The 23,501-nt window shown below is 54.9% G+C and overlaps 4 protein-coding genes and 1 long non-coding RNA gene across 11 annotated transcripts in view; 3 read left to right on the forward strand and 2 right to left on the reverse strand.

The window, feature by feature from the left end:
- The first annotated feature begins 177 nt into the window (after window positions 1-177).
- CUNH2orf68 (chromosome unknown C2orf68 homolog) lies at window positions 178-7,654 on the forward strand. Of its 3 annotated transcripts, XM_024129851.3 has the most exons (4): window positions 355-552; window positions 636-754; window positions 1,617-1,768; window positions 2,135-5,921. In XM_024129851.3, the coding sequence occupies exons 1-4, from the start codon at window positions 446-448 to the stop codon at window positions 2,255-2,257; spliced, it is 501 nt and encodes a 166-aa protein (XP_023985619.1). In that variant the 5' UTR covers window positions 355-445; the 3' UTR covers window positions 2,258-5,921. The 3 variants fall into 3 exon arrangements, with proteins under 3 accessions (XP_028342155.1, XP_028342154.1, XP_023985619.1); XM_028486354.1 differs by lacking the exon at window positions 2,135-5,921 and adding an exon at window positions 7,538-7,654 and having other exon boundaries at window positions 178-754; XM_028486353.1 differs by having other exon boundaries at window positions 178-754.
- Window positions 7,655-8,487: 833 nt separating this feature from the next.
- Window positions 8,488-12,726, forward strand: TMEM150A (transmembrane protein 150A). 2 transcript variants are annotated; one of them, XM_007120670.3, is made up of 8 exons: window positions 8,488-8,602; window positions 9,096-9,275; window positions 9,717-9,764; window positions 10,105-10,191; window positions 10,833-10,900; window positions 11,205-11,332; window positions 11,548-11,725; window positions 11,952-12,726. In XM_007120670.3, the coding sequence occupies exons 2-8, from the start codon at window positions 9,109-9,111 to the stop codon at window positions 12,191-12,193; spliced, it is 918 nt and encodes a 305-aa protein (XP_007120732.1). In that variant the 5' UTR covers window positions 8,488-8,602; window positions 9,096-9,108; the 3' UTR covers window positions 12,194-12,726. The 2 variants fall into 2 exon arrangements, with proteins under 2 accessions (XP_007120732.1, XP_023985617.1); XM_024129849.3 differs by lacking the exons at window positions 8,488-8,602; window positions 9,096-9,275; window positions 9,717-9,764 and having other exon boundaries at window positions 9,767-10,191.
- A 687-nt stretch (window positions 12,727-13,413) lies between these two features.
- On the reverse strand, window positions 13,414-15,706 carry RNF181 (ring finger protein 181). Of its 3 annotated transcripts, none has more exons than XM_007120671.4 (5): window positions 15,551-15,706; window positions 14,373-14,503; window positions 14,080-14,189; window positions 13,822-13,929; window positions 13,414-13,555 (listed from the first exon to the last, which is right to left on the reverse strand). In XM_007120671.4, exons 1-5 carry the CDS (start codon window positions 15,634-15,636, stop codon window positions 13,496-13,498), a joined length of 495 nt encoding a protein of 164 aa, XP_007120733.1. In that variant the 5' UTR covers window positions 15,637-15,706; the 3' UTR covers window positions 13,414-13,495. The 3 variants fall into 3 exon arrangements, with proteins under 3 accessions (XP_007120733.1, XP_007120734.1, XP_007120735.1); XM_007120672.4 differs by having other exon boundaries at window positions 13,822-13,896; window positions 15,551-15,705; XM_007120673.4 differs by lacking the exon at window positions 13,822-13,929.
- A 1,921-nt stretch (window positions 15,707-17,627) lies between these two features.
- Window positions 17,628-23,501, reverse strand: part of VAMP5 (vesicle associated membrane protein 5) — a 7,759-nt gene continuing 1,885 nt past the window's right edge. Inside the window, exons 1-3 of one of the 2 annotated variants that reach the window (XM_028486352.2) lie at window positions 20,969-21,067; window positions 18,576-18,713; window positions 17,628-18,094 (exon numbers count right to left, since the gene is read on the reverse strand). In XM_028486352.2, coding sequence (XP_028342153.1) covers window positions 17,885-18,094; window positions 18,576-18,713; window positions 20,969-20,989 — 369 coding nt within the window. In that variant the 5' untranslated portion in view covers window positions 20,990-21,067 and the 3' untranslated portion in view covers window positions 17,628-17,884. Of the gene's footprint in view, window positions 18,095-18,575; window positions 18,714-20,968; window positions 21,068-23,501 lie in introns of those variants that run through there. The other variant, XM_024129911.3, reaches the window with a different exon arrangement.
- On the forward strand, window positions 21,005-23,401 carry LOC114485241 (uncharacterized). Its single transcript, XR_003678727.2, has 3 exons — window positions 21,005-21,102; window positions 21,691-22,375; window positions 23,296-23,401. It is a non-coding gene; the product is annotated as an uncharacterized lncRNA (long non-coding RNA).

The raw sequence follows: 23,501 nt of genomic DNA on the forward strand, positions 1-23,501 counted from the left end.
ACTGAGACACAGCGGGGTTCAACAGTCAGCCAAGGTCACGCAGCTGGTGATGCAGTTTCACAGCATCCAAGCACAGGAAAAAGGACGGGGAAGGCTCTACACCGAACGCTGAGTGGTGTGATGGGTGCTTTGTGTTTTTCTGGATTTTCTGATGTAGCAGCACTAAGCCTAAATCCTGGTTTCCTACTGATAATGTCGCAACGAAAGAAAAGCCCCGCCCGGGAGTGGAAGTTGCGCATGCCCCATTGCCCCCCGCCCCGCCCCGCCCGCTCCAGGAACTCCGCGCGCTGGGACATTCGGCCCGGCTGGCCATTTCCCGACCGACGTCAGGGCGCGGGGTCGAAAGTCGAGCGAGGAGGGGCGCGGAGCTCTCGGGGCAGTAGGGTGGAAGTTGGCGCCGTTGAGGAGGTGGTGGTGGCCGCGGCTCCGCGCACAGGGGCTCCAGATGGAAGCGGCGCCGGGGCCCGGGCCCGGGCTCTGCTGCAAGCCTGGCGGGCGGCTGGACATGAGCCACGGCTTCGTGCACCACATCCGACGGAACCAGCTCGCCCGGTACCGCCCCGCCCCGCGCCACGTCTGCCAGCCCCAGCCTGGCCTGGCCCGGCCGTCCCTGACTCCCGCTCGGCTCCCCGCAGGGACGACTACGACAAGAAGGTGAAGCAGGCGGCCAAGGAGAAGGCGAGGAGGCGGCACACGCCCGCGCCCACTCGGCCCCGAAAGCCCGACCTGCAGGTGTACTTGCCGCGACATCGAGGTGAGGCCGCCCGCCCCGCGCGCTCTTCTGCCCCCGGGCCCTCTGTCTCCACGCGCTCTTCTTTTCTGTCTGGGAAAAAACTATGTTGTATCTCCCAAGGCTCATTTCATCTCCAGTGTCTATCTCGACGCTCCCCAATCGCCGCTCAGTGATTCTGCCCGCAGCACAGGGAGGGCTCAAGGCCCGCAGTTAAGCATCACTATTACCGGACGTCCCTGAGAGTCGGCAAGTTGTCCGCCGCTTTGCTCCCTAGCGTACTATATTTTCGCACTCCCACCAGATAACAGGAAAAAAGTTTGGCACAGCCCTAGGCGACCAGGACATAATTGTGGAATGAAGCCCAAATCCAGTTAATGGGTTTTTTTCCCCAGTTTACTTGTGATCTAGAGATTACAATAGTTAACGTACAATGCTAAGTTTGCTGAGCTTCCCTTACGAGTGTTTTTAGAGGTTATGTGCAGTCATTCATTTAGCTTTCAGAGGACCCGGTAAGATGGGAACTATTATCATTTTTGTTTCACAGTCAGGGAAACGGGCAGAGAGAGGTTTCGTAACTTGTTGGAGATCTCAGAGAAGTAAATGGCAGAGCCCTATCCACCTCTACCTTCCAACCGTGTAGACAGATGTGCATTGTATACCGACTGCGTAGGACTGTGCTGGTCCTGGGGCAGGGATACAAAGGTGAATAAAATTCCTGATCGGCGGCTGATTTCACACACACGCACGCACACAGACACGCACATACGTACATTCTGGGTCCATGAGAAGATTGGGGCTTTACAATATGTTTTCCTGTATCATCTCTGGGCAGGGGTTCCAGCAGCCTTTCTCCCTTCCCTCTCACTCTGGTTCATCCTTCCAGATGGCTCTACCCACCCAAGCAACCCAGACCGTGAGGAGTCTGGTGAAAGCAGCAGTAGTGGCAGCTCTGAGCCAGAGCCCCCTGGCCATCAGCTCTTCTGCTTAGAATATGAGGCGGACAGCGGAGACGTCACTTCAGTTATCGTGTATCAGGTACGCCCGATGGAAACAGCTGCAGCCTGAAGGTCCTGGGCCGTGATGGAAATCACTGCCGGACCTGGAGCCACTGTTTTCTTCAGGGCTAGTGGGAAGTGTTTGTTCCACATGAGAGCACAGACTGCTGGGCGATGCTTTTGAGCACAAGTCACTCCCGTCACACAGTGATTCTCAGCGGGCAACAGGGAGGGCTCATGGCCCCCAGTTGAGAGTTACTATTACAGGGGACACCTGGGAAATGACAGGCCCTGGCAAGAAGTTGTGAGTCAAACAGAGTTCTGTGAGAGTGTTGTCTAGGGACAGGGCAGGTCACCTTTTCAGAAGAGGCCAGGCCCTGAGTTTCCTGACTCTTCCTCCACGTAGGATGATGATCCAGGAAGGGTGAGCGAGGAGGTGTCAGCACACACGCCTCTGGAGCCACCCATGCGAGAGGCCCTCAAGTTGCGCATCCAGGAGGAGATTGCAAAGCGCCAGGACCGACACTGACCAGACTGGAGTCGCTGTCCAGGGAGCCGCCCCTAGTTTGGGGGTGCCAGGACCAGTCTGAGCTGGTCTTGAGGACCGGCCCCCCCGCCCCAGAACTGCCACATCCACAGGAAAGGGGGGGTCACAGGGACTACGCCTGGCCATCTCCCTTGTAGCCATTCTTTCTCGTATATTGGCCCATTTGATCAGCCTAATGTTCTGGACGTTTTTGAGAATTTGGTTTGGTTAGCTTGGTGTTCTGGAAGCAAAGATTCCGGGGAGAGATGAGGTTTATGAGACCTTCTGCCAACGTGCTGCTTTCTTACCGAGGTCTTGTGCCCCAGGGCGTCTGACCACGCGGCTCCGCCCAGCTCCATAAGCCCCGTTTGTTATTTTATGGTTCCTTTCTTCTGTTTCTGTTCACTTCCGTCTGTGCTTTCCTAGATCATGTTTTCAGCTCTGTTTCATTGTTCTTGTCTTTCCTTCATCTTTTTTGTCTCCCAATCCATCACTTCCACCCCGCCCCCCACCTCCCAGTGTGACTGCGGACCTACGGATGCTTAGGACTTTGGAGATGGGGTTCTGGGGTCTACCTTTCTGACAGGCTCTCCCAGTAATTCTGATACCAGTCGAGGGAGATGATCTTCTTTGACGCCTACTTGTGAGCATGTCTTCCTCCCCTTCCATGGTTTTTGCAGGTTTCTTCCATGCTCCACCGCTTCACACGGTCTAGGTGAGGAGATCTAGAAAGATGATGCCAGGACTAAACTGTGAGGATTTCTTGCAGCAAAACCTGCTGGGGTTCGGACTACAGAATTCCAGCTTCCAGCCTCATCCCTAGCTGTGAACAGACCATCCTCTGCTCAGGCTAAAAGGGAATTATCAAAAGAAGCCTGAAACCGTGTTTCCAAATGTGATTTAACAGCCTTGAATGTACATACAAAGGGAAATTCAACATTAGCAATAATTACCTGTTTCAAGCCCTAGTTGGGAAAAAGAAAAAAAAGCCTGAAGAGAGCCCTAGAGGGAGCGAAACGAGCCTCTTTCATCTGCCCTTCCCTTGCTCTGTGCTTTCTCCTTTGCTACCTCCCAAGAGTATAGAGTATATAAAACTCCCAATAGATCCTGAGAATAAAGATCCCAGGAGTATCACTGCTTTCACCTAAGTGAACATTTTTCCTAATGCAGGGTTGGGCTACAGTCTGAGAAATCCACAAGCAATCCCACACACTGCAGTTCCAAGCCACTTCAGTTTTCCAGCAAATGGGCCTAACCTCAGTGACTTGAGGTATGGGGTTTAAGCGAGCCCGTGAACACTGAGACTTCTTCAAACCAAAGCCCCCTGCCCCAGAGGTTTTTCCTCATCAGGGTCTCAAGATCAGTCTGGCTGGTCCCTCTCAGCAGCTTTTCTCTTAAAGGACACCTGAGAGCACTTTTGGTTCATGCCCTACACCCCTGAAAATCTAACCCCCTCTGAAAGGGAGCAAGGCAGCTACTTCGACTCCATCATTAAAATACAGCAAGTCACAGCTCGCGGGGAAGGTGAGGGAGGTGGATAAATTAGAAGGGCCTGGTTGTGAAGGCAGCCAGGGACCAGCATGCTCCTGAGCCCCAGGGCTGGCCCAAGGTTAAATGCCTTAAACTTGCCAGTCCTGGGCTCAGTTCTACTTTCAAAGGAGAAAGTCTGTCCTCATTCAGCCAGGCTGCAAGTGCCTTTTGACTTTTAACATTAACTACCCTCCAGAGCCTCCCGGGTCAAGGAGCCTATGCCATACTCTATCCCCAGTCTTCCTGCAGCTCAGAGCACCAGTCATTTCAGTCTTCCAGCTCTTCAGCTGATCTTCTGACTTGGACATAGGATTTCACTGGAACTTTTAGGCTTCCTAGTCTGGAAATATTTTGAGGTTCGTCTTCTCACGGCTGGATGGCCCGTTTCCTGGATTTATTATAGAATTTAGAAACAAGTCCAGAAGAGGAGGTTGGGGGCATGGCCCCTGAAATTTTAGCCTCCATTCCTGTCAGAATTGTGTACCTATCCTGTCCTGTGTGTTAATCGTGTAATCCTAACACTCAGGTAAGAGAATGATGGGAATATCTTGCTTGTAAGCTTTTTCTTGAGGCCCTTTGCTTTTCTCAAGTGCATATCAAATATTTTCCACCCAAGAAAACATTCTAATTTGTAGCTAATTTGTGCCATGAGACTATATGGAGCGCTAAGCCTGGTACTTAAATGAGGCATTGCCCTTCAGAGCAGGCCTGTTGGTGGTGATGGTGCCGTCGCTCCAGGTGTGCCTGAGATGCTTCTCTGGTGATGGCCCTCAGCCCACTGACAGCCTTACGGCTTCGCTCGTTGCTTCTACCACACCTCATCGCAGTCCAAGGTAGTACTATCAGTATGGTTCCCGGACTTGCCTCTCGATGTCTTCCAGCTGTTTTCAAATATCAGTGCTTTGCCATCAAGGAGCATGTTCCAGAGCATTTCCCAGAGGCTCTAGAGATGTCCCAAAGAGGACTGTCCCGTGCTGTTTGGTGCAGTGGCAACAGCATTAGACTAGCTGGGGCTTTCCGGCAGACTGCTTCAGAATCAACACTCATTTAACTAGACATATTCTCAGCCGCCTTAAAAAGCAAAGTCTTGTAGCCTGACAAGCATATCTCATGTTCATCCAAAATGAAGTGATCTTCACTTACTAAGGCTAAGCCTTGGATTTTAAGGCTTTGTGTTTCCTGGGCCACAGTGGGTGATTACTAATAGACGGAAGCTGGGGCCTGCAGGGGCTTTGGGCTGTGCGAGAGTAAACACTAAAGCTTGAGTTCCAGCCAGCTGGCAAGTATGGAAGTCTTTGAAGAAGGTAACGCAAGAAGGGAAAAGGAGAATGCAAAGCTTTTTGTACTGAGTGAGAGTAGGAGCCCGGCCAGCCAGTAGGACCAACGTGGGCAATAAGAAATGCTTGTCCCAGGACTTCCCTGGCAGTCCAGTGGTTAAGACTCTGTGCTTCCAGTGCAGGGGACGCGGGTTAGATTGCTGGTCGGGGAACTAAGATCCCGCATGCCTCACGACGTGGCCAAAAAATGCTTCTCCCTGTGGATGAGCCTCTGAAAAGGGACATTTTGTCTCCATTGTTCCAGTCTGAGGGGCACTGCCATGTAGAGATTAGCCCACGAAACTGGAAGAAACCCTTTGGGGTGGTGGGTATCCGGTTTGCTGTGCATCTGGCAGGAGCTGTGGATGGTAGGGTAGGGATCCCCCAGCTGGTCACAAATATAAATGAGGCATATAGAAAGAAAACTAAGGACAGGTTACTTTCCTACCTCTGAGCCTTCTTTGGGAAGAAGCACCATGGAATGGTGACAATTACCTGAAACATTTTAAGCTCCCTCCTTGAACTCCTGTCCCTGAGGAATCAAATGACCAAGCCACCCCAGATTTCCCCAGGAGGTGGAGTATTGCCAGAAGGGAAGAGAGTGAATGGCCCCTCTGCCTTCCCAGAGCCACCAGAATGAGACTGGTTGCACTGGCTGTGTCGTGTTGTGTGTAAAAAGCTATATATTCTCTTTTCTCATTTCCAACGTTTCTGCGTATGGATGAATAAAGTGACGTGGAAATTATTTGAAAATCCTGGAAGGAAGGTACTTTTCAAATACAGTATTTTTTTCAACCAATAAACTTACTATTTTTATAGCACTGTTTTTGCCATGAGTTGTGAAATCACTTGTGTACATAAGGAAGTGAAGATTACATGCTGCCGTAAAGTCATTCAGCAGCACAGAATCAGCATTTGAAATCGCATCTCTTGTTCTGCCTGTTTTAAGAACTGTCCTGGTTGGAGCTTAACAAGTAGACTCACGTGGCATTAGAGCTGGAAGGGCCTTTTAAAGACATCTGGCCCTACTTTTTACCTGATACGCAACTCCTCCCTACCGACTACCCATGAAGAGCCCTTCTGTCTTGGGCTTATTCTCTATTTTAGGGATGACTCCGATTGTCATGTTAACCCAAAATCTGCCTCCTTGTCAGGGCTCTGGCGTGCTTGCCTTACCCCTACTTCAGGATAGAACGGCCAGTTTAGAACCTGAGTAGCCCTCTCAGGCCTTCCCCATGATCGTGGTTGGAGAGTGACTGAAACCCAGCTCAACGGGATAGTAAATGTTGATTAAGAATTGCAAAGCTTCCAGGGGCCTTCTCTGGTGGTCCAGTGGTTAAGACTTCGCCTTCCAATGCAGGGGGTGCAGGTTCCATTCCTGGTCAGCGATGTAAGATCCCACATGCTTCCCCGCCGAAAAACCAAAGCATGAAAAACAGAAGCAATATTGTAACAAATTCAATAAAGACTTTAAAAATGGTCCACATCAAAAAAAGAAAAAAAAAAAATTTTTTTTTTTATTTGCGAAGCTTCCAAAGCAGTAGGAGATGCTGAGCGTTCACGGCACCATTGGGCAGATGAGAAGGAGGTACCTGCTCCAAGGAGAACACGCCTGGGCAGGAAGATGGTGCTTCTTGGTAAATTAGAAAGAGGCACTCCCTTGTCCTGGGGCACAGCATGGCCAGCAGACGGACTGGATTTTACACCCCCCTGGTCCTTCAGCCAGGTATTCTTGCACAGTGATCGCTGTGCACTGCCATGCTTCTTGACCCTGATTTAACTACTTGTGCTGATGCAATTTGGAAGAGGGCCCTCCAACAGGTTTCCTGTTTCCATTTTTAACCTTCCACTAGGTCCAGAAAGCTTTCTCCTTCCTCAAGCTGTTGTCCAGTTAGTTTATCTTCTCCATTTCCCCCATGGTACAGGGCCCTGTTTCTGCCGGTTACATTTGCTTCACCAGTGCCGCCGAACTTAAGCTCCCTGGTTCCCGGCAGCCTGGGCCCATGCTCCCTTCAGGTAAAGGTCTGTCAGCCCCAGTGTTGTCTCACAAGGGCTCCAACAGATGCTGGGCTGCCGTTTAGAGTGCCAGGTACACTTCCGGTGTGTGAAAGAAGATTTCCTGCCCTTTTAATCATGAAAAGAATGTCTATGAGGGCACCCTTGGCCTGTTAAGTGTGGACGAAGAATGTCTCCTGCCGTATCAGGAAAAAAAGGATGTGACCATCAAGCCTGCAGCCACCCCCAGCTGTGCACCCTGGGGGGATTCAGGGTAGAGAAAAGCAGGACACTGGCCCTAGATAGTTAAGGTGCGTATCAAAGGAATGGTTTCAATGAGCCCAGACTCATGTATCTTCCCATACATAGAAAAGCGCTAGTTCATTAACTTGAGATGTCTGTTTACTGGTCTTTAATGAACAGTAAGCTTTTGATATTACAGATACCTGGGTTTTGCAAAAACTCCCATCCTGGCTTCTCCCCTGCTTCTTTGGAGCAGTCCCTCAGAGGCATCCGAGGGGCTGCCTCCAGGGCTTGAGTCTTCAGAAAGTCTACCGAATAAAACACTTCTCAACTTCTAGGTTGTGCATTTTTTTCATTCAACATAAATTCTGGTGAAGCTGTTGGGTAATTTACCCTCACAGCATCCTGTTTGCTTTTTCCCAGATTGCTCTGGGTCTCCTGCCTTCCTCTCCTCTCTTTTACCTCCCAACACCTGGCCAGGTGTGTCTACTTAGAATGGATATTGTTTCAAGTTAGTGTTCAGCAGTCAGGAAACACATTTTGGACACTGACTTCTGGACAGTACACTGTGTACTTGTACCCTTGAAAATACAATATATCTGATGAAAGTAGCCCTCCTCCAGAGTTCGCTGAGCCGAGGGAAGCAAAAGCCAAATCCAGAGCGCTAGAGTTTCCTAAGGAACAGCCAAGGCTTTGTGCTTGCTTCTCTGCAGACCCGCCTCGCCTTGGACAGCGGCAGGCACGGGATGCCACATGGAGGGAGGCTGCCCGAAGTCACTGTCGGCCAGTCCAGGCTGCAAAATGTGCGCGGCGGCTGAGGGAGGCTTCCTCCAGCCACGTGCGCGGTGACAATCACACGTGCAGCGGGAAGGCGGTACACACCCGGAACTCCCCGCCTCCCGAAGCTTCCCCCGCAGGAGCAGGGTAGACGGGGCTATCCTTTTGGCATCGGTAGCGGAGCCTCCGCTGGGGTCCCACGCCACCGCCCTCGGCGTCCAGGTCCCCAGAAGTCGGGGCACCGCCCACCCTTCCAGCGTGACGCGGGCGCGGGGGCTCGGGAGTTGTAGTTCCCGGCTGGGCGCGAGCGCCAGGGCTGGGGCGGCGCGGACTCCACGTCCCGGCGGGCGGCGCGGCTCGGCCCGGGGCGCCGGGGGAGGGGCTGCTCGGCCCTTTAAACCATTCAGGGCAGCTCCGAGGGCCGCAGCCGGGGACGGCGCCACGCGGGGGCCGAGTAGACGCGGCGGCGGCGGGGCGCTCCGGGGAGGTGCGTACTGGGCCCCTTCGTCCCCCGGATCTGCGGAGGCGCTGGTCCTCGGATCCCGGGGCCTCGCGGACCGTGGGCTCCGGGCGCCCACGCGGGCGGGAGCGGGCCGGGCTGAGCTTCCCGCGTGAACCCGCCCCTTCCCCGCGGCGCTGGTGGTCAGGTGGCTGCCTGCCCCCGGCCGCCTCTCCACCCAGCCCCGGATCCCCTCCCAGGCTTTCCTTGGCGTGGCCTCCTGGACTGTCCTGACTCCAGCCCCTCTCCCAGCCCGGGACCCTCAGGCCAGGGAGAGTGGCTCCCTTTCCAGATGTTAGGGCCCCGCGGCGTTTCTGAACATCTGGGTGGAACGCGGAGGCCCCCGGTGGATGCCGGAGGGTGTCCACGTTGCGGCGGGGGCAGCGGGAGCCCTGCATCTGGTGTTGACCACCTTCCTCTCCCCCGCACCGGCTTTGGCCAGTCACTAGACCCTGGACTTTGACCTGTCTCTCTCCACCAGGCCCGGGCAGCTGATGGTTTTGGCGAAGTACCTTAAGGTAGCTGGGTCCACCCCCTCTTCCCCACCTACCTCTTGTCCTCCCCCCACACCACCACCACCCTGGCTCCCCTCCCTCATGACCGCCTGGATCCTCCTTCCTGTCAGCCTGTCAGCATTCTCCATCACTGGCCTATGGACTGTGTGAGTAAAGAGGGGGATGGGGGGAGGCAACTAGGGGACAAAATGGACCCAGGCTGAGGAGGGACAGGACCCAACAGGAGCCTGATGGCACACACAAAGCCCCTTGTCCTGTTGCAGGCTCCAGGGTGGTACCCAGGGTCACTCTGGCTGTCTGCAAAGCCTGGCCTGGTGCCTGGGCACACAGCCCCTTGGGACAAGCTGGCACCACTGCTGTCCAGCAGGGTGGCCCTGACAGACACACTTCTAGCCAGGGCAACTTCCAGAGATCCTCTAGTTTGGGACTAGGCTGTGGGTTCTAGAGTAGCATCAAGCCGCAGGGCCACCCCAACTTGAGTCCGCGGAAAGGACAATGAGGCTGAATGGGGGCAGAATCAAAGGAAAAGAGTCAGTGGGAGAAGGCTGGGTGCATCGTGGGGCGGGGTGACAGTTGTACTCCCGCAGGTATGCCATGGCCGTGATGAACCACCACGTGTGCCCCGTGGAGAACTGGTATGGCGCACTCTGCAGACAGCCTCACTCTAAAGCTCCCTTCATCTCTGTTCCCTCTGGGGCCGGGGCTGCCTCAAGCCAGATGGAGACACTGGGCCTCACTGCTCTTCTCTGACATTGGCAGCGCCTGCCCCTCCCCAGGCATGGCTTCGTGCCCACCTACCTGCTTCCCACCGTCATTTGCCCCTTTGGCTTCTGTCTCAGGGGGGCCCTGGGAAGTGGGCTCTTCTGCCCCTGCCAAGGGAGGTCTGGGAGGGTGGTCTCCGAGAGGCCTGAGGCTACAGGCCGAGGGCCCGGGGGAACCCCTTTCCCCCAGGCTACTCTCTGTCCTGCCTGCCAGGTCCTACAACGAATCCTGCTCTCCTGACCCCACTGAGCAAGGGGGCCCCAAGACCTGCTGCACCCTGGACGATGTCCCCCTCATCAGGTAAGGCCTAGAAACCGCGCAGGTCACAGAGACCCAAGGCCCTGCTAGACTCCCAACTAAGCCTCCCCAGCAAAGGCCTGTCCTTGGGTCTCAGGAATAATAATTCCATGAAGAGCACTTAATTACAATGTTACTTACTAATTACTATGTACCGGACCCTGTGCTGAATGCTTTACATGCGTAGCGGCATTTAATTCTCCTAGCACTAAGGCAGCTGTTGTTTTCACCATTTTAGAGGTAAGGAAGGTGAGACAGAGCTATGTCATCCATCCAGGTCCCTCAGCTAGTAAGTGGAGGTACCTGGATTTCAGTTCAAGCTCTCTGTTTGCCCAGCCCAAGTTCTGGCTTCAGGGAAGCCAGACCCCCTGCAGGCCTTGACAATCTCAGGGAGTCCAAGAGCCTCAGGGTCTGCCGAGCAATCCTGGGCACCGCCTGCCCCAGTACGCACACCAGCTCTGCCTTGGGGGGAGGTGCAGCCAGCCTAGGCCCGAATGTATGTGAGGGACCCAGGCCCTTCTCATCAGTCGGGCTTGCCTGCTAAGGAACAGGCACAGATAAGGCAAGGGAGAGCAGGCAGGCCAGAATGGGGCCTTCCGGCGCTCCTGCCCCCCCCTCACTCTGTCCTCGCCCCCTCCTCTCAGCAAGTGCGGCACATACCCCCCCGAGAGCTGCCTCTTCAGCCTCATTGGCAACGTGGGTGCTTTCATGGGTGAGTTGCGCCCTCGGCCCGACCACCAACCCGCTCGGTCCCGCCCGCCCTCACACCCGCTCCCCACAGAGGCCCAGGAAGCCCTGGCCTCGCGCCGCCTACCCCGCCACGGGCTGAGGCCAGCGGGACCACTTCTCTTCCGTTCCTTGAAGGCCCGAGGCTGACTTGCACACGGCCACGCTGGTAGGGCACACCACCCGCCTGTCCATTCCCTTCCTGCCCTCAGAGTATCTGGGGGAAGCTGGTGGGCTCGCTGGGCTGGGCCAGGGCCAGAGCCGGCCCCACCTGTGCTCTCCTCCCCCAGTGGCCCTGATCTGCCTCCTGCGCTACGGGCAGCTCCTGGAGCAGAGCCGTCATTCCTGGGTCAACACCACGACGCTCATCACAGGCTGCACCAACGCTGCGGGCCTGGTGGTGGTGGGCAACTTCCAGGTGCGCCCGCCTGCCCACCTCTTGAACTTCCCCGAAGGGGGCCAGGCTTTTGGCAGGGGCCCTCAGTTTCCCAAGGGTTGACCCAAGCTGCGGGTCTGCCCCTCAAGGTTGGGGGTGGGAAGAACAGGGCCCGGGAGGGGAAAAGCCCCGGAGGGAGGGACGGAGGGGGGTGGAGGGGGGCTGCTTCACGGGTCAGCCCCTCTCTCCGGGCCCAGGTGGATCACGCTAAGTCTCTGCACTACGTCGGAACCGGCGTGGCCTTCACTGCCGGGCTGCTCTTTGTCTGCCTGCACTGTGCCCTCTCCTACCACGGGGCCACTGCCCCCCAGGACCTGGCTGTGGCCTACCTGCGGATCGTGCTGGCAGCCATCGCCTTTGTCTCTCTGATCCTCAGTATCCTTCCAGGACGGGGCGGCCAGGAGCTCCTCCTGTAGCCCAGGCCCTCTCCCACCCAAGATGGGGGATCCGCCCCCACCCAGGGTGGTCTCCTGCCCCCCTCTCCCTCCCGGGAGGTGAGGCCTGGTCCTCTGCCCCAGCCTAGCCGCATATCCGGGAAGGCAGAAGGGGTGTCGCCAGGCTCCCGCCCATCCTACTGAACGTTTCCTTAGCTCCATCCCAGGCGGAGTCTTCTTCATCCACGAGAGCTCTCAGCTGCAGCACGGGGCAGCCCTGTGCGAGTGGGTGTTTGTCATCGACATCCTCGTCTTCTACGGCACCTTCAGCTATGAGTTCGGGGCAGTCTCCTCGGAGACGCTGGTGGCCGCACTGCAGCCTGCCCCCGGCCGGGCCTGCAAGTCGTCTGGGAGCAGCAGCACCTCCACACACCTCAACTGTGCCCCTGAGAGCGTCGCCATGATCTGAGGTCTGGGGAGGGTGGCCGGCCCGGCCTCCGCCAGCTCCCCACCCCGTATCTCCTTTGCATTTATTTTGTACCAAAAAACGATTTTGGGAAAGTATTCTGTTGGGACAGAGGCTTCCTCGCTCCTGGAGGAGTGGCCATCCCACACCCACCTGTGCCATACAGGAGCGGGCCCTGGCAGCTGCCCAAGCTGCGCACAGCCTGCCCACCACACCGCAGTGTTATTTTTATGTTTTAAAGGTCACGTATCCTCATTCACCCAGCCAGCCCTTCAGGTGCCTTCTACTCCCCCAGTGCCACTGGGGTTTCCTGCTGCAGGAATTGGGGGCTGGGAACAGCAAGAGGGACAGCAGTCTGGGGGCGGGGGTGAGCACTCCTTAGTCTGTGGGAAGGCCCACTTCTGGGCCCACTGAGCTGCACTGGGATTCTTCACTCTGTCCCTTTCTTTGGGGCAAATAACACAGCAGAACCACGTGGGTATTTTAGTACTTTTTTATACATATATATATATCTATTAAAAGAATCCTAATTTGCATGTTTGTAGTCTGTTCTGGAGAGTCGGAGAGGGCCTGATCCTGGCTTTCCCTAGGCAAAGGATGGGAGAAAGCCTCTGCCCCCAGGGAGGGTCCTGAGCGCCCGCTGCTCTTTGAGAGCAGGACTGCCAAAAACAAAGGATGCCAAGTGCTATCCAAATACCCCGCAAGGGCTTGAAGCCCCATTCTGGGCCTTTAAACAGTCTAAAGAGCCAACTTGATCCTTTCACACTTCCTGTCCTGCTCAGAGTCTGGTTTGAAGTTTGATTCCACACTAAGGGATATGAGGAAGGGAGGATACAGAGAATAACTTGAAAATGTTTGTCAGAAGCAATCTTTGCAGTGAAGCTAAAGAAAGCCCCTGGGATTCTAAGGTTGACTAAAGATTGCAGGGGGAGGGAGAGAGATGGGCTAGTTTTTCTTTACCATTTTTAAGTAACTACTGGCTGCCAGACCCTGACACATTTTGCTTTCCAACCATAGACACAGAGGCCCAAGCCCTGGCTGGTCCGGTTGGTGGCCAAGTTCTTGACCTGGGCCCTACTGCCCTGAGGCCAGCAGGCTTGGCAGAGAGGGATACGCAGCCCGGTACCTTCTACGGTTCAGGACCACCTTCCCCCATAGCAGTAGAGACCCACTGGAGGGTACAGAGTCCCTGCCCAGGCCTTGTGAGCAATGGAGCGGCAGGATGGGTAAAGAAACTTTTAATGAGAATCCGAGGCAGAAGAGGAAGGTGTTGTGGATGAGGACTGGTGTGCCGTCCCGGCCACCTCATGTGTACATGGCTCCATGGAGGTTCTCGAGTCGGTGCTTCTGCTGCTGCTTGCGAGCCTGCAGGAAAGAGGGCACGCTGGGCAGGGGCCGTACCCCGAGGCCTGTGGGTGAAGGGGCAGAGCGGCCACCGTGGGGCTGGCTCACTGTTTTCAGGCCCTGGGCACCTGCGACGCCAAGGCTCTTGCCCCTCACTAAAATCACGGGGAAGGCCGCCAGAGTCAGGGACCATGAGGCCGACTCAGGGCTGCTGAGGTGGGGAACGAGAGCATCAAGGACGGACTCGGAGCCCCATTACCACCCACTCCACTTACCCAGCCCCCTACCTTGTCTCGTCTATACTCCTCATAAGTGTCATCATCAGTGGGCAGCTCGTGGCGGCACAGGGGGCAGGAATTTGTCTGGGAAAAGCAGTGCAGTGTACGAGCCCAGGTCTGGTCTTGATAAGCTAGAAACCGTCTCCAGCTCCCAAATCCCACCCCTACCCACTCCCGTCTCTGATTCCCCCCAGTGGTCCATAAACAGAAAGCGGCTTGAGAACTGGGCCCAGGGCAGGGTGAGGGCTGGGAAAAAGGAAGCAGTACCTTGCTCAGCCAGGGCAGAATGCAGTTGGAGTGGAAGAGGTGATGGCAAGGCATCTCAATGGCAGTCTCCTCCTCCTCAAATTCCAAAAGACACACGGGGCACTTGAGCTCTTGAGGAGGGAGTGCTAATCAGGAGAGCTGCTATAGGCCCTACCTCCCAGCTCCCATTCCTGAAGGACACTTCTTGCCCCAGCCTGGCCTGGAAAACTGAAGGGCCAGACCATAGTCTGGCTTCCAGAGGGGGTGGGTCTGGCAGACCTGACCCAAATAGTGGAAAGAATTAGTGTTCTCACCAGCCTGAGAGCCCCTGATGACTGTCCTGGGGAGGTTCTCAACTGCAGTCTTGGCAGCAGGTGGAGGCAGGTGGTGATCCCAATCTACTACCAACCCCAAGTCTTCAAAGTCCATCCTATTGAAAAGGGACCTGGGAAGAAGAATACAAGGTCAGAACCGAAGAAAAATCATACTTTCGGGGCTTCCCTGCTGGTCCAGTGGTTAAGAATCCACCCGCCAATGCAGGGGACACGGGTTTGATCCCTGGTCCAGGAAGATGCCCCATGCTGAAGGGGAACTAAGCCCGTGCACCACAACTACTGAGCCCGCGCTCTAGAGCCCACGAGCTGCAACTACTGAGCCCGCATGCCACAACTGCTGAAGCCCGTGCGTTCTAGAGCCCGCGTGCCGCAACTACTGAGCCCGCGTGCTTCAACTACGGAAGCCCTTGCGCCTAGAGCCCATGCTCCGCAACAAGAGACGCCACCGCAATAAGCCCGCGCACCGCAACGAAGAGTAGCCCCCGCTCGCTGCAACTAGAGAAAGGCCGTGTGAAGCAATGAAGACCCAGCATAGCCAAAACACAAAAAACAAAAAAACCCATACTTTCTCATTGCCCCAGCAGTCCACTAAGCATTAACAGATAAATACTCTGCCGAGCTACTAGTACTAATAGCTACCCCTCAGTAGTGCTCACTGCATAAAAAGCACAGCGGGAAATGGCTTACAGCTGCCATCAGACAACCCCAAGCACGCAGGCTGTTTATCCCCATTTTACACATGAGGCAACAGCTCAGAGAAGTTACCCAGGCCACGCAGGAATGACCTGGTAAAGCCAGATTCCAAGTGGCAGTGTGGCTTCCATGCTTGGAGTTCCTAACGAATATGCCTACTCACAGCCACACGGCCCCTACCCCGCCCCCATGACCCGCCTACTCCAGTACCTCCTAGAGCCCACTGACCCCCGGCCCCGACGCCCCCGACTCTCCAGCTCGTCTTTTCCAGAACCCCCTTGCCCGGGCCCCTGCAAGGACGATCCAAATTATCGACTTCCCCCGAATCTCACTGTGGAACTAACTCTCCAGATTATTTATCCGTCCTCCTCTGAATCTACTGCCCCAGATAATCCGCCTTCTCCAGGCAGCTTCAGCCCAGAAACCTGCTGCGTGAGCCCTACCTCCCAGCCCCGCGCACCCACCTTGCGAGCTCCAGCAGCATGTTGGTTTGGGCATCCTGCTCGGGGTGCAACAGCTCGCAGTCGTGTTCATCGAAATAAGACGCCATGGCAGCGGGCCTGACACAGCCCTCAGACCCCTCTGGACCTCAGCCTCGCGGTGCTGGCCAATAAACTGGCGAGTTGAGGGAGGGTGACCAATCATAGCATCCGAAAGGCGGGCACAGTGGCTCTTTCGCCTCAGGGAAAGCGGAAGTATTAATTTTATCACCCTTCATTGGCTCGGTTAAGTCAGGTGCCCAAAGGCTGAAGCCAATGGCAGGGGCCGGGGCTGGTCAGAAAACTTTTCGTCTGGCAGTCCCAGCCTAGGGTAGGTTCATGGGAGTGACGTGTGGATCACGTCCCTAGAGCCCCGAGAAACCAAGGGTCCGGGCTGTAGGGGTCCTCCATCCGCTCTGCGGCTCAGAGTCTCGGCAGGACAGATGTCAGAGGTCTCTCAGAGAGAGAGGGAGGCCCTGGGCCAGGGACCATGGTTCTGCGAGCCTAGGGAGGCCTGGTGTCAAGGTGCTTCCCGCTGCTCCGTCGCGGCCTCGCCGGGCACTTCTGCACTCTAGTTTGTTCAGGACTTGGCGCTTCACTCCTCCACGACTCCCGCAAAACAGACAAAAATTCCCTGCTCATTTCTTCTGTGTTAGGCACAATAATAAAGGGTGCGGCGGCCTCCCCAACCGAGAGGAGGACGATCCCTGCAGGGGGAATCTGGGGCCTTACCAGCTCAGGGAACTATCTGTGTGACCTTTAGCCCACTGCTCAACTTCTCCCCTAGCTTCTGTAAAACCAGTGGCTTGAATTAAACAAGTGGTTTGCATCCCTGGCTACCCACGAATCTCCTGGAGAGAGGAGAAGAGGAGGGGTTGCAGCTTTAGGGAAAAACAAAAAAAACAAAAAACCGTGTCTGATACTTAGCCTCAAAGATTCTGATTTAACTGATCTAGGTCTGGGAGTGGTATTTTTTTAATAAGCCCCACTGGTGATTCTGATGGGAGGCAAGGTTGAGAGTGACTGCACTAAATGATTTGGATGATAGCTAGCATTTAGTTGGCATCTAGAACCATTACATTGATAGCTATTGTACATAGGGTATAAATACTTCTCACAGTCATCCTGGGAACTAGTCTCATTATCCCTTGTTACCTATGTAAAACCCAAGTCCACGTTCACAGGGCCTCTGAGTGGTGTTGCACACCCAAGTGCAGCACCGGGTGCTTTTGCCTCCATCTTCCCCAGGAAAGGCAGATGGTGGTGAGCCTAGCGCAAGTAACACGCTCTGTGCGGGTACAGCTCCACACGATTCGACCGTTTGTTCTTGTTTCTCCGTCGGTAGCCCTCACTCCACCTAACAAGGAACTGTTTCTGTTGCACACTTGACCCTGAATTCCCCTTCCCACCCACTCTTGCGTCTGACATGCAGTTAAGGAGTTCAGGCAGCGGCTGCCCTGTTTCCCAGGTCTTGGTAGGCCCTTTCCTTCTTCCCCGGCCTTTACCCAGCGATCTGACTTGGTGCCCTGAAGGCACTGCCTCCCTGGCCCTTTAAAAAGCCCCAATTCTTTCCCACAGGGCAAACTTTGTGACTCTGCATTACAGCACCATAGAAGGAAGCCCTTTCCCTTTCCGGCCACCTCCCCCACCTGTGACCTGGTCTAAAGCTTGAGGGAGAAATTGGAGCAGAGGTGCTCAAGGGGAAAAGTTTCTCTGAAGGTGAGAACCTTGTGATATAAAGATCTGGAAGTGCTTTCCTCTTTGTCATCCTATGGGTCCTCTGAACATCCCAAGACTCAGAAAAATAACAGATTTCATTCTCAGGGAAACAGACTTGGAGGGCACTGGTTGAAGGGTCTGGTTTGGGGGCTGTTGTGTCTTTACATCTGCACCCCAGAAGGATCCGTCTGTAAGGTTGGATCAAGTTGAGAAGGGAGAAGGGCCACCTCCCGAGGCTGGAGTCCTTTGGGACTTTCTGTTTTCCAAGCAGCCCCAGGGGTGGAGGCAGAGCAGGATGAACCAATCTGAAGACCTTCAGACACACACATACACACATACACCAGTTTTTAACCCAACAGCAGCTTTTAACCCAACAGCAGCTTTTACTAAGCTCCAGGTGGGGCTGCCCTGGCATGGCCAGCACAGCAGGTTGCCCTCAAGGGCCAGTCTCTGGTGTGATAGGAAGTAACAAAGGTGCACAAATTGGTGCTGCCCTTCCACGCTCACTGGGGTGGCTCAGAAGGGAGCAAACTCCAGGGTTCTCTGAAGACCAGAACCGACCAGTGTGGCTATTTGGCCTCTTTTCCAGGCCCAGCTGTGTCATTCCCCAGGCCCTGAGGCAGCACCCGCATCCTGGGCCTGTGGGGCACTGCTGCCCTTGCTGCTTTGTGGGAGAAACATGGCCAGCAACACAATCAGGAGGATGAGCAGACCACCGCCTACTACCAGCCCCAAGTAGATCCGGCAACGGACATTCTCCCAGCGCTTCTTCTGGGCCAGAGTCTTGGTTGTCTTGCTGAAGGCGGAGCTCTGTGGACACGCCCAGACACAGGGTAGGAGTTAGTGGTTTCCCCAGAGCCCTGGACCACCTCCTTCCAACCCAGCCCCGACAAGGCCTAGTCTCCTCCCGCAGCCTCCCCATCCTGTTAGCTCCCTTTCTCTACGCAGCCCGCCCTGGGACCCTCCCAGCCTGACTCCTGGTCTCTCACACTGGTGTAGCCCTTGACTCACAGCCCTACAGGCTCACCCCCAGTTAACAATGCCAGTCTTCAACCTTTAGGAAGATCCACAGCTTCAAACCAAGGCCTTCGTACTTCATGAGACCTCCCCACCCATTGCATAGCTAGGCTAGGGATGCTTCAAGAAACCCACAGTCCCCACACTGGCCCTTGGGTGAGCCTCAGGCCCTACCAACGGCCCGCCGGGAGACCCTGAGCACAGCCTGAGAGCTCCCTCTGAGGGCCCCTCCTAGCCTCTCCCCCCCACCTCCCTGCTTCTCCAGGCCTCACACCATGTCCAGGAGTTGGTCTGAACGCTGTTCCAGCTCCGCCAGCTTCCCGTCGCGCTCCAGGACCTTGTCGAAGTTGTTGAGCATGATTTCTGTCACCTCATCCGCCTGCCGCTGGCACCGCTCCAACTCTTTCCCTGCCTGGACACCAAGCCCAAGGTCAGGGCTACATGAGGCCCCCACCTGGCCCTCATCTGGTCCTGAGACCTAGAGTCCTCCTTGCCCCACTGTGCAAGCAAGCAAGCAAGCAAGCGCGCGCGCGTGCGTGTGTGTGCGCGCGCGCTTGCGCAGTGTATGAGTAAAGGGAACAGCGCCTTTCATGTAAGGGTCTGATATGTGCGGAGGGAAGGGCTGGCCTCTTGGGTTTGTACGGCTCACCTTTGGCTCCTCCCCTTTTGCCCATCTAGGCAGTTCCTAGGTCAGCCTTGACTTCCAGCATCTCAGCTTCCTCTAAAATGCCTGAGGATGGGACCGTCCCAGGACCCACCCTCCCACACAGCAGACACTTGGCTCACCTGCTCTAGGATGGCCTCAACCTACTGTGCACCTGCCCTGTGGCTTCCCACTGGCCTAAGGAGGCAACAAAGAACACAGAACCAAGCTACCTGGCCAGAGCCAGACAGGGAGGAGATCCAGCCCACTGAGCTAGAGAGAAAATTTTGGACCGCCACACGTTATAGCCTCTGCCTAACCCCACAGACACACACACACACACACACACACACACACACACACACTCACACACACACACACACACACACACACACAAACTGAGATCAGATCTCGCTCCCCTCCCTCCTCCAGCCTCTGACTGGTCAGGCCAGTTCTGCCTCCTGGCCTGACCCTGCTCCCACATCAATGCTCAAAGTCGATTCGCTGTCTGCCAGGGAGCCTCGGCCTTCCTGGCCTCTGGCCTCCAGCTTTCCAGCTAGCCAGGATCTTCACTGGGATCCAACTCACACAGGAGAGACCAGCTCTTGGATTTCCCAGCCTGGGCAGCAGCCTCACCTGACAAAAGAACCCAGCTCATTTCAGAGGGCTGGGAAGGGAGATGCAGGGTCCAAGCTGGGGGAGAGGCCAGGAAGAAGAAGAACACATGGATCACAAGCAAGAAACTGGGCTCTGGATACATGCAGCTGGGAGAGACCCAGGGCAGGAGGCCCTGGTAAGAGCTGGAGGTCCAGGGACATGTCGGGAGATGAATCCCAGCGGATTAACAAACCACAGGAACTCCCTCCCCCAGCCCTGTCCCCCAGAGCCCAACCCTGTTCTCATCTCCTCCCCACAGAGCATGGGCCAGGCTCCCTTTCCTGCCAGACTATATTGCCCATTGTCTGTGGCAGCCATTTTGGCACTTGACTGAATTCCACTTAAAACCAGAGAAAGGGAAGGGATCTGGTGGTCACAGAGGGCCACCTCCTACTCAGCCAAGAATCCCCATTCAGGATCCCTGCAGCTGCCTTGCATGTAACCTCCAAGCCTTCCCAGTATATGAATCCTATCTCCCCAACTGGTCCACAAGCTCCCAGGGGGAGGGCAGGGGCCAGGGCCCTGCCTTTGTCTGCCACCAGCCTGGAGGCCCAGGAAGCCAGCACAGTGCTGAGAATCCTCAAGGACTCAATGAGTGAGCCAACTGCATTATAACTTATCCAAATGCAACTGTCATTCTCAAGTTTGTGATCCCAGTGTGTTTACCTAGCCCAGCAGGAGTTTCGAGGGGCAGGCATCTGAAACCCAAGTAGATCAATATTTACTCATGAGCTAGAAAAGCAACCCATTTCGAGAGGGGGCCGGCAAACCACGACGGAGCGGTACACTCACGGGCTGGGGGAAGCAGTAGCTGGGGAACAAGGAAGCATTATGAAGCAAGCAGGGAAGTTGTACTCCTCTCTTGCGTTTTCCGGAGTCAACCACCATCACCACTATTATTATGACTAAATTATTCAACAAAGTCTCCATTACTTGGAGTCTCTCACATTCAGAGAGTCCAAGGCAAAAACCTGGGACTGGACCAAGATTCAAGAATGAGAATCACCGCTAGAGACTGGTGGGATGTTACATATCATTTTTCCTAATCTAAATGCTACAGCTGTTGTTATCTTGTTCTCCAGCGTGGGGTGAGGTTGGGTCACATTCTTCAGGAGAGCTGGCTGTGTACCTCTCGCTTGCAAGCTGCAGCCTCCTTCCCCCACTGCAAAGCCAGGCCTGTCCGGAGCCCAGATGGGCCCAGGCCTGAAAGAACACGTTCGCTCCAGGGAACACAGAGGCCTGAGGCTCAAGTCTCTAGCCCTCCTTGGCCCCCCTCAACCAGAGGAAAGAGGACACTGTATGCACGGGTCTCTGCTGGCACGGCGATTCAAATAGAGAACTGCGGGGTGTGGAAGGAGGTAACAGACCGGAGGGCGGCCACGCTGCATCCTGCCACATACAACTCAGCATAGTACCCGGCACACCGTGGACGCACGGAAAGTATTTTCTGAATGAGTCGGGCCGGTTCTTGAAAAGATCGCTATAGGCTGGGGGGAAAGAGGTGTGTATGATACAGTTAGAGAAGAGTAATGAGTTTACCCCATGAGATACAAATAGCGAGTGTTGAGCCGCCCACAGACAGATGATTCCTGAGAACCGAGATGGACTGGGGGGGGGGAGGGGGGCATGTGGTGGAGACTACTGCCACCGTCAAACAGAGACACACTCTGGACAGTGACGGATCTGGCAGGGGGTGAAAGTCAAGAAGAGGAAGCTCCCGTGGAGGGAGGGATGGGTCGAGAGGCTCGTGTAGGTTTCTGAGCCTGGAGGGGCTTCAGGAGACTTTCTCTGTTGCTGGTAGACTGGCATGAACGAAAGTGAGATAACTCAGGCCAGAGGCCACCAGAAGGCATGTAGAAATGCTATCAGCAGGGGTATGTGGAGAGGCTGGGGGGCCGGGAGGCACGGAGGGCAAGAGAGGAAGGGTGGGTGAGGGAGGAAGGGAGGGTGAGAGGCACTTCCGAGCTTGGGTAGGGGCAGCATTGTTGGCAGACGGAGGATGGTAGTTACACAGGAAATCGACAGACTGTTACCCGGTGTGCAGAATATCCCTCCTTCAATTCTCAAATCTCTCCTCGGGTTTTTCCAGGCCAAATACAGCTGGTTCCTCTGCAAGGAAAGCTCTCAAAAACCTCCCTGTCCAAACTCTCCTGTCTCCCCTCTTTCCTGATGAGTGCCTACGAAACCCAGCTGTCACTGTTGTCAGAGGGACCTGACAGAGGGACCCGGGCAGCGACCTGGTGTATCACCTCCTTCCTGGGTCAGCGCTCGCCTGAGCTCAGAGCCTAAGAGCCGGGCTCTGCATTACAGCCCTGGGTTCCTTCAAATCCTGCCTATACTACTCACCAGCTGAGTGACTAAAGACTGGGGATATGACCTTTCTGACCCCTTCGCTTCCTCATCTATAAAGTGGTGACAATAATATCTCCCGTAACATTAGCTAAGGCATGTGGCATGTTATAAATCAAGTGCTTAGCACAAGTCCTGACACATACTAAATGCTCAATAAATAATAGCTATTATTGCGGTAGCCCAAGTTTCCCTAGGTTTTTTTTTTTTTAGCTGTCAGATCCCAGGAACCACACCTGCGGTCAATAAAACCTCTTAAATATTCTTACAAAATACACAGCCAGGCAAGCTCTTCCCTGTTGCCACCTTGTGCACTTAGTCATTTCTAACCTAAACATAAAACCTGACATGGGCCTTTGATAACCTGTATCTATTTTATTTCCATCAGGCGCTGCAGGCTGTTGAGAAGGTTTTACCTCTTGACGGTAATAATAGCTCCCACTCCATGAGCACATATTCTGAGCTGAGAACTGTGCTGCTAGCTCTTTGTTCACTTTATCTCATTTAAGCCTCACAACAATCCACTGAGGAAAGTACTCTCATCCCAGTTTTATAAGAAACTGAGGCTCGGAAGGGTTACTCCAAGGATCACATTCTTAACCCCTGTGTTAAACTGGATGCGGGTAAAGGGAGGTCAAATGCTTTAGCTGGCTGGCTAAAGACTCACCAAGTTTGATGCTGCCAACTCAATTTGTGTGCATATGAGGGGGGCCTGTGGCTCAAAACCCTAATTCTTTGCACAGAGCATGAGTGAGGACCATCTACAAGATGAATGAATTCATTACCCATTCAATTTCTATCTTTCCCATCACTATTTTGTTCCTACTCTATCCCCTATACCAGTCACCATGACTGGTACAAAGGAAATGCCCAAGAAACACTTGTTAACTGAATAAATCAGAAAAGAGGAGAAAAGAAGGGAAAGCAAGAAGGACCAGGTAGGGAAGGCGGATGGGGAGGAGGAAGGGAAAGTGCTGGGGGTGGACAAAGGGGCAGGAATAAGAGAAAAAACAGAGGGAAGGGGCTAGGAGATGGTTGGGAGAGAGAGATCAATCCCCAGGCTCAGATCCACTATTTGCCTCAGATGAACCTGTGAGAGTCCCAGAGTATCCCAGTAACCCCCAGTAAATTATCACAGCCTCAGCCTTCATTTCAAGAGTTTCCTCTTCTCACCAAGTGCTATGGGCCAGCCGCAAGCCCATCCTAACCCTGCCTGATTCCTTGCTCTGCACGCTGGGAAGTGGGCTCTGGGCTCCATCCCATTCCCTGGGCCTCCCTCAGTTTCCTGGCCTGGCCTTAGAGCTCAGTGCTACCTTCCTGCCCCGCTTCCTCTTCCTGCCTCCAGCTCCCTGGAGATGAGGCCATCCAGGCATCTCGACCCCCAGCCAGGCCACATCCACATCCATCACACCTCTGCTGGCTTCTCCGTGGCGGAATCTTTTTTTTTTTTTTTTTTGGCAGTATCTTTTTTTTTTTTTTTTCTTTTTTCTTTTTGGCCGTGCCCTGTGGGGTCTTTGTTCCCCCACCCAGGATCGGACCTGTGCCCCCTGC

Source organism: Physeter macrocephalus, unplaced genomic scaffold (assembly GCF_002837175.3).
Source record: "Physeter macrocephalus isolate SW-GA unplaced genomic scaffold, ASM283717v5 random_844, whole genome shotgun sequence".
NCBI lineage: Eukaryota > Metazoa > Chordata > Mammalia > Artiodactyla > Physeteridae > Physeter > Physeter macrocephalus.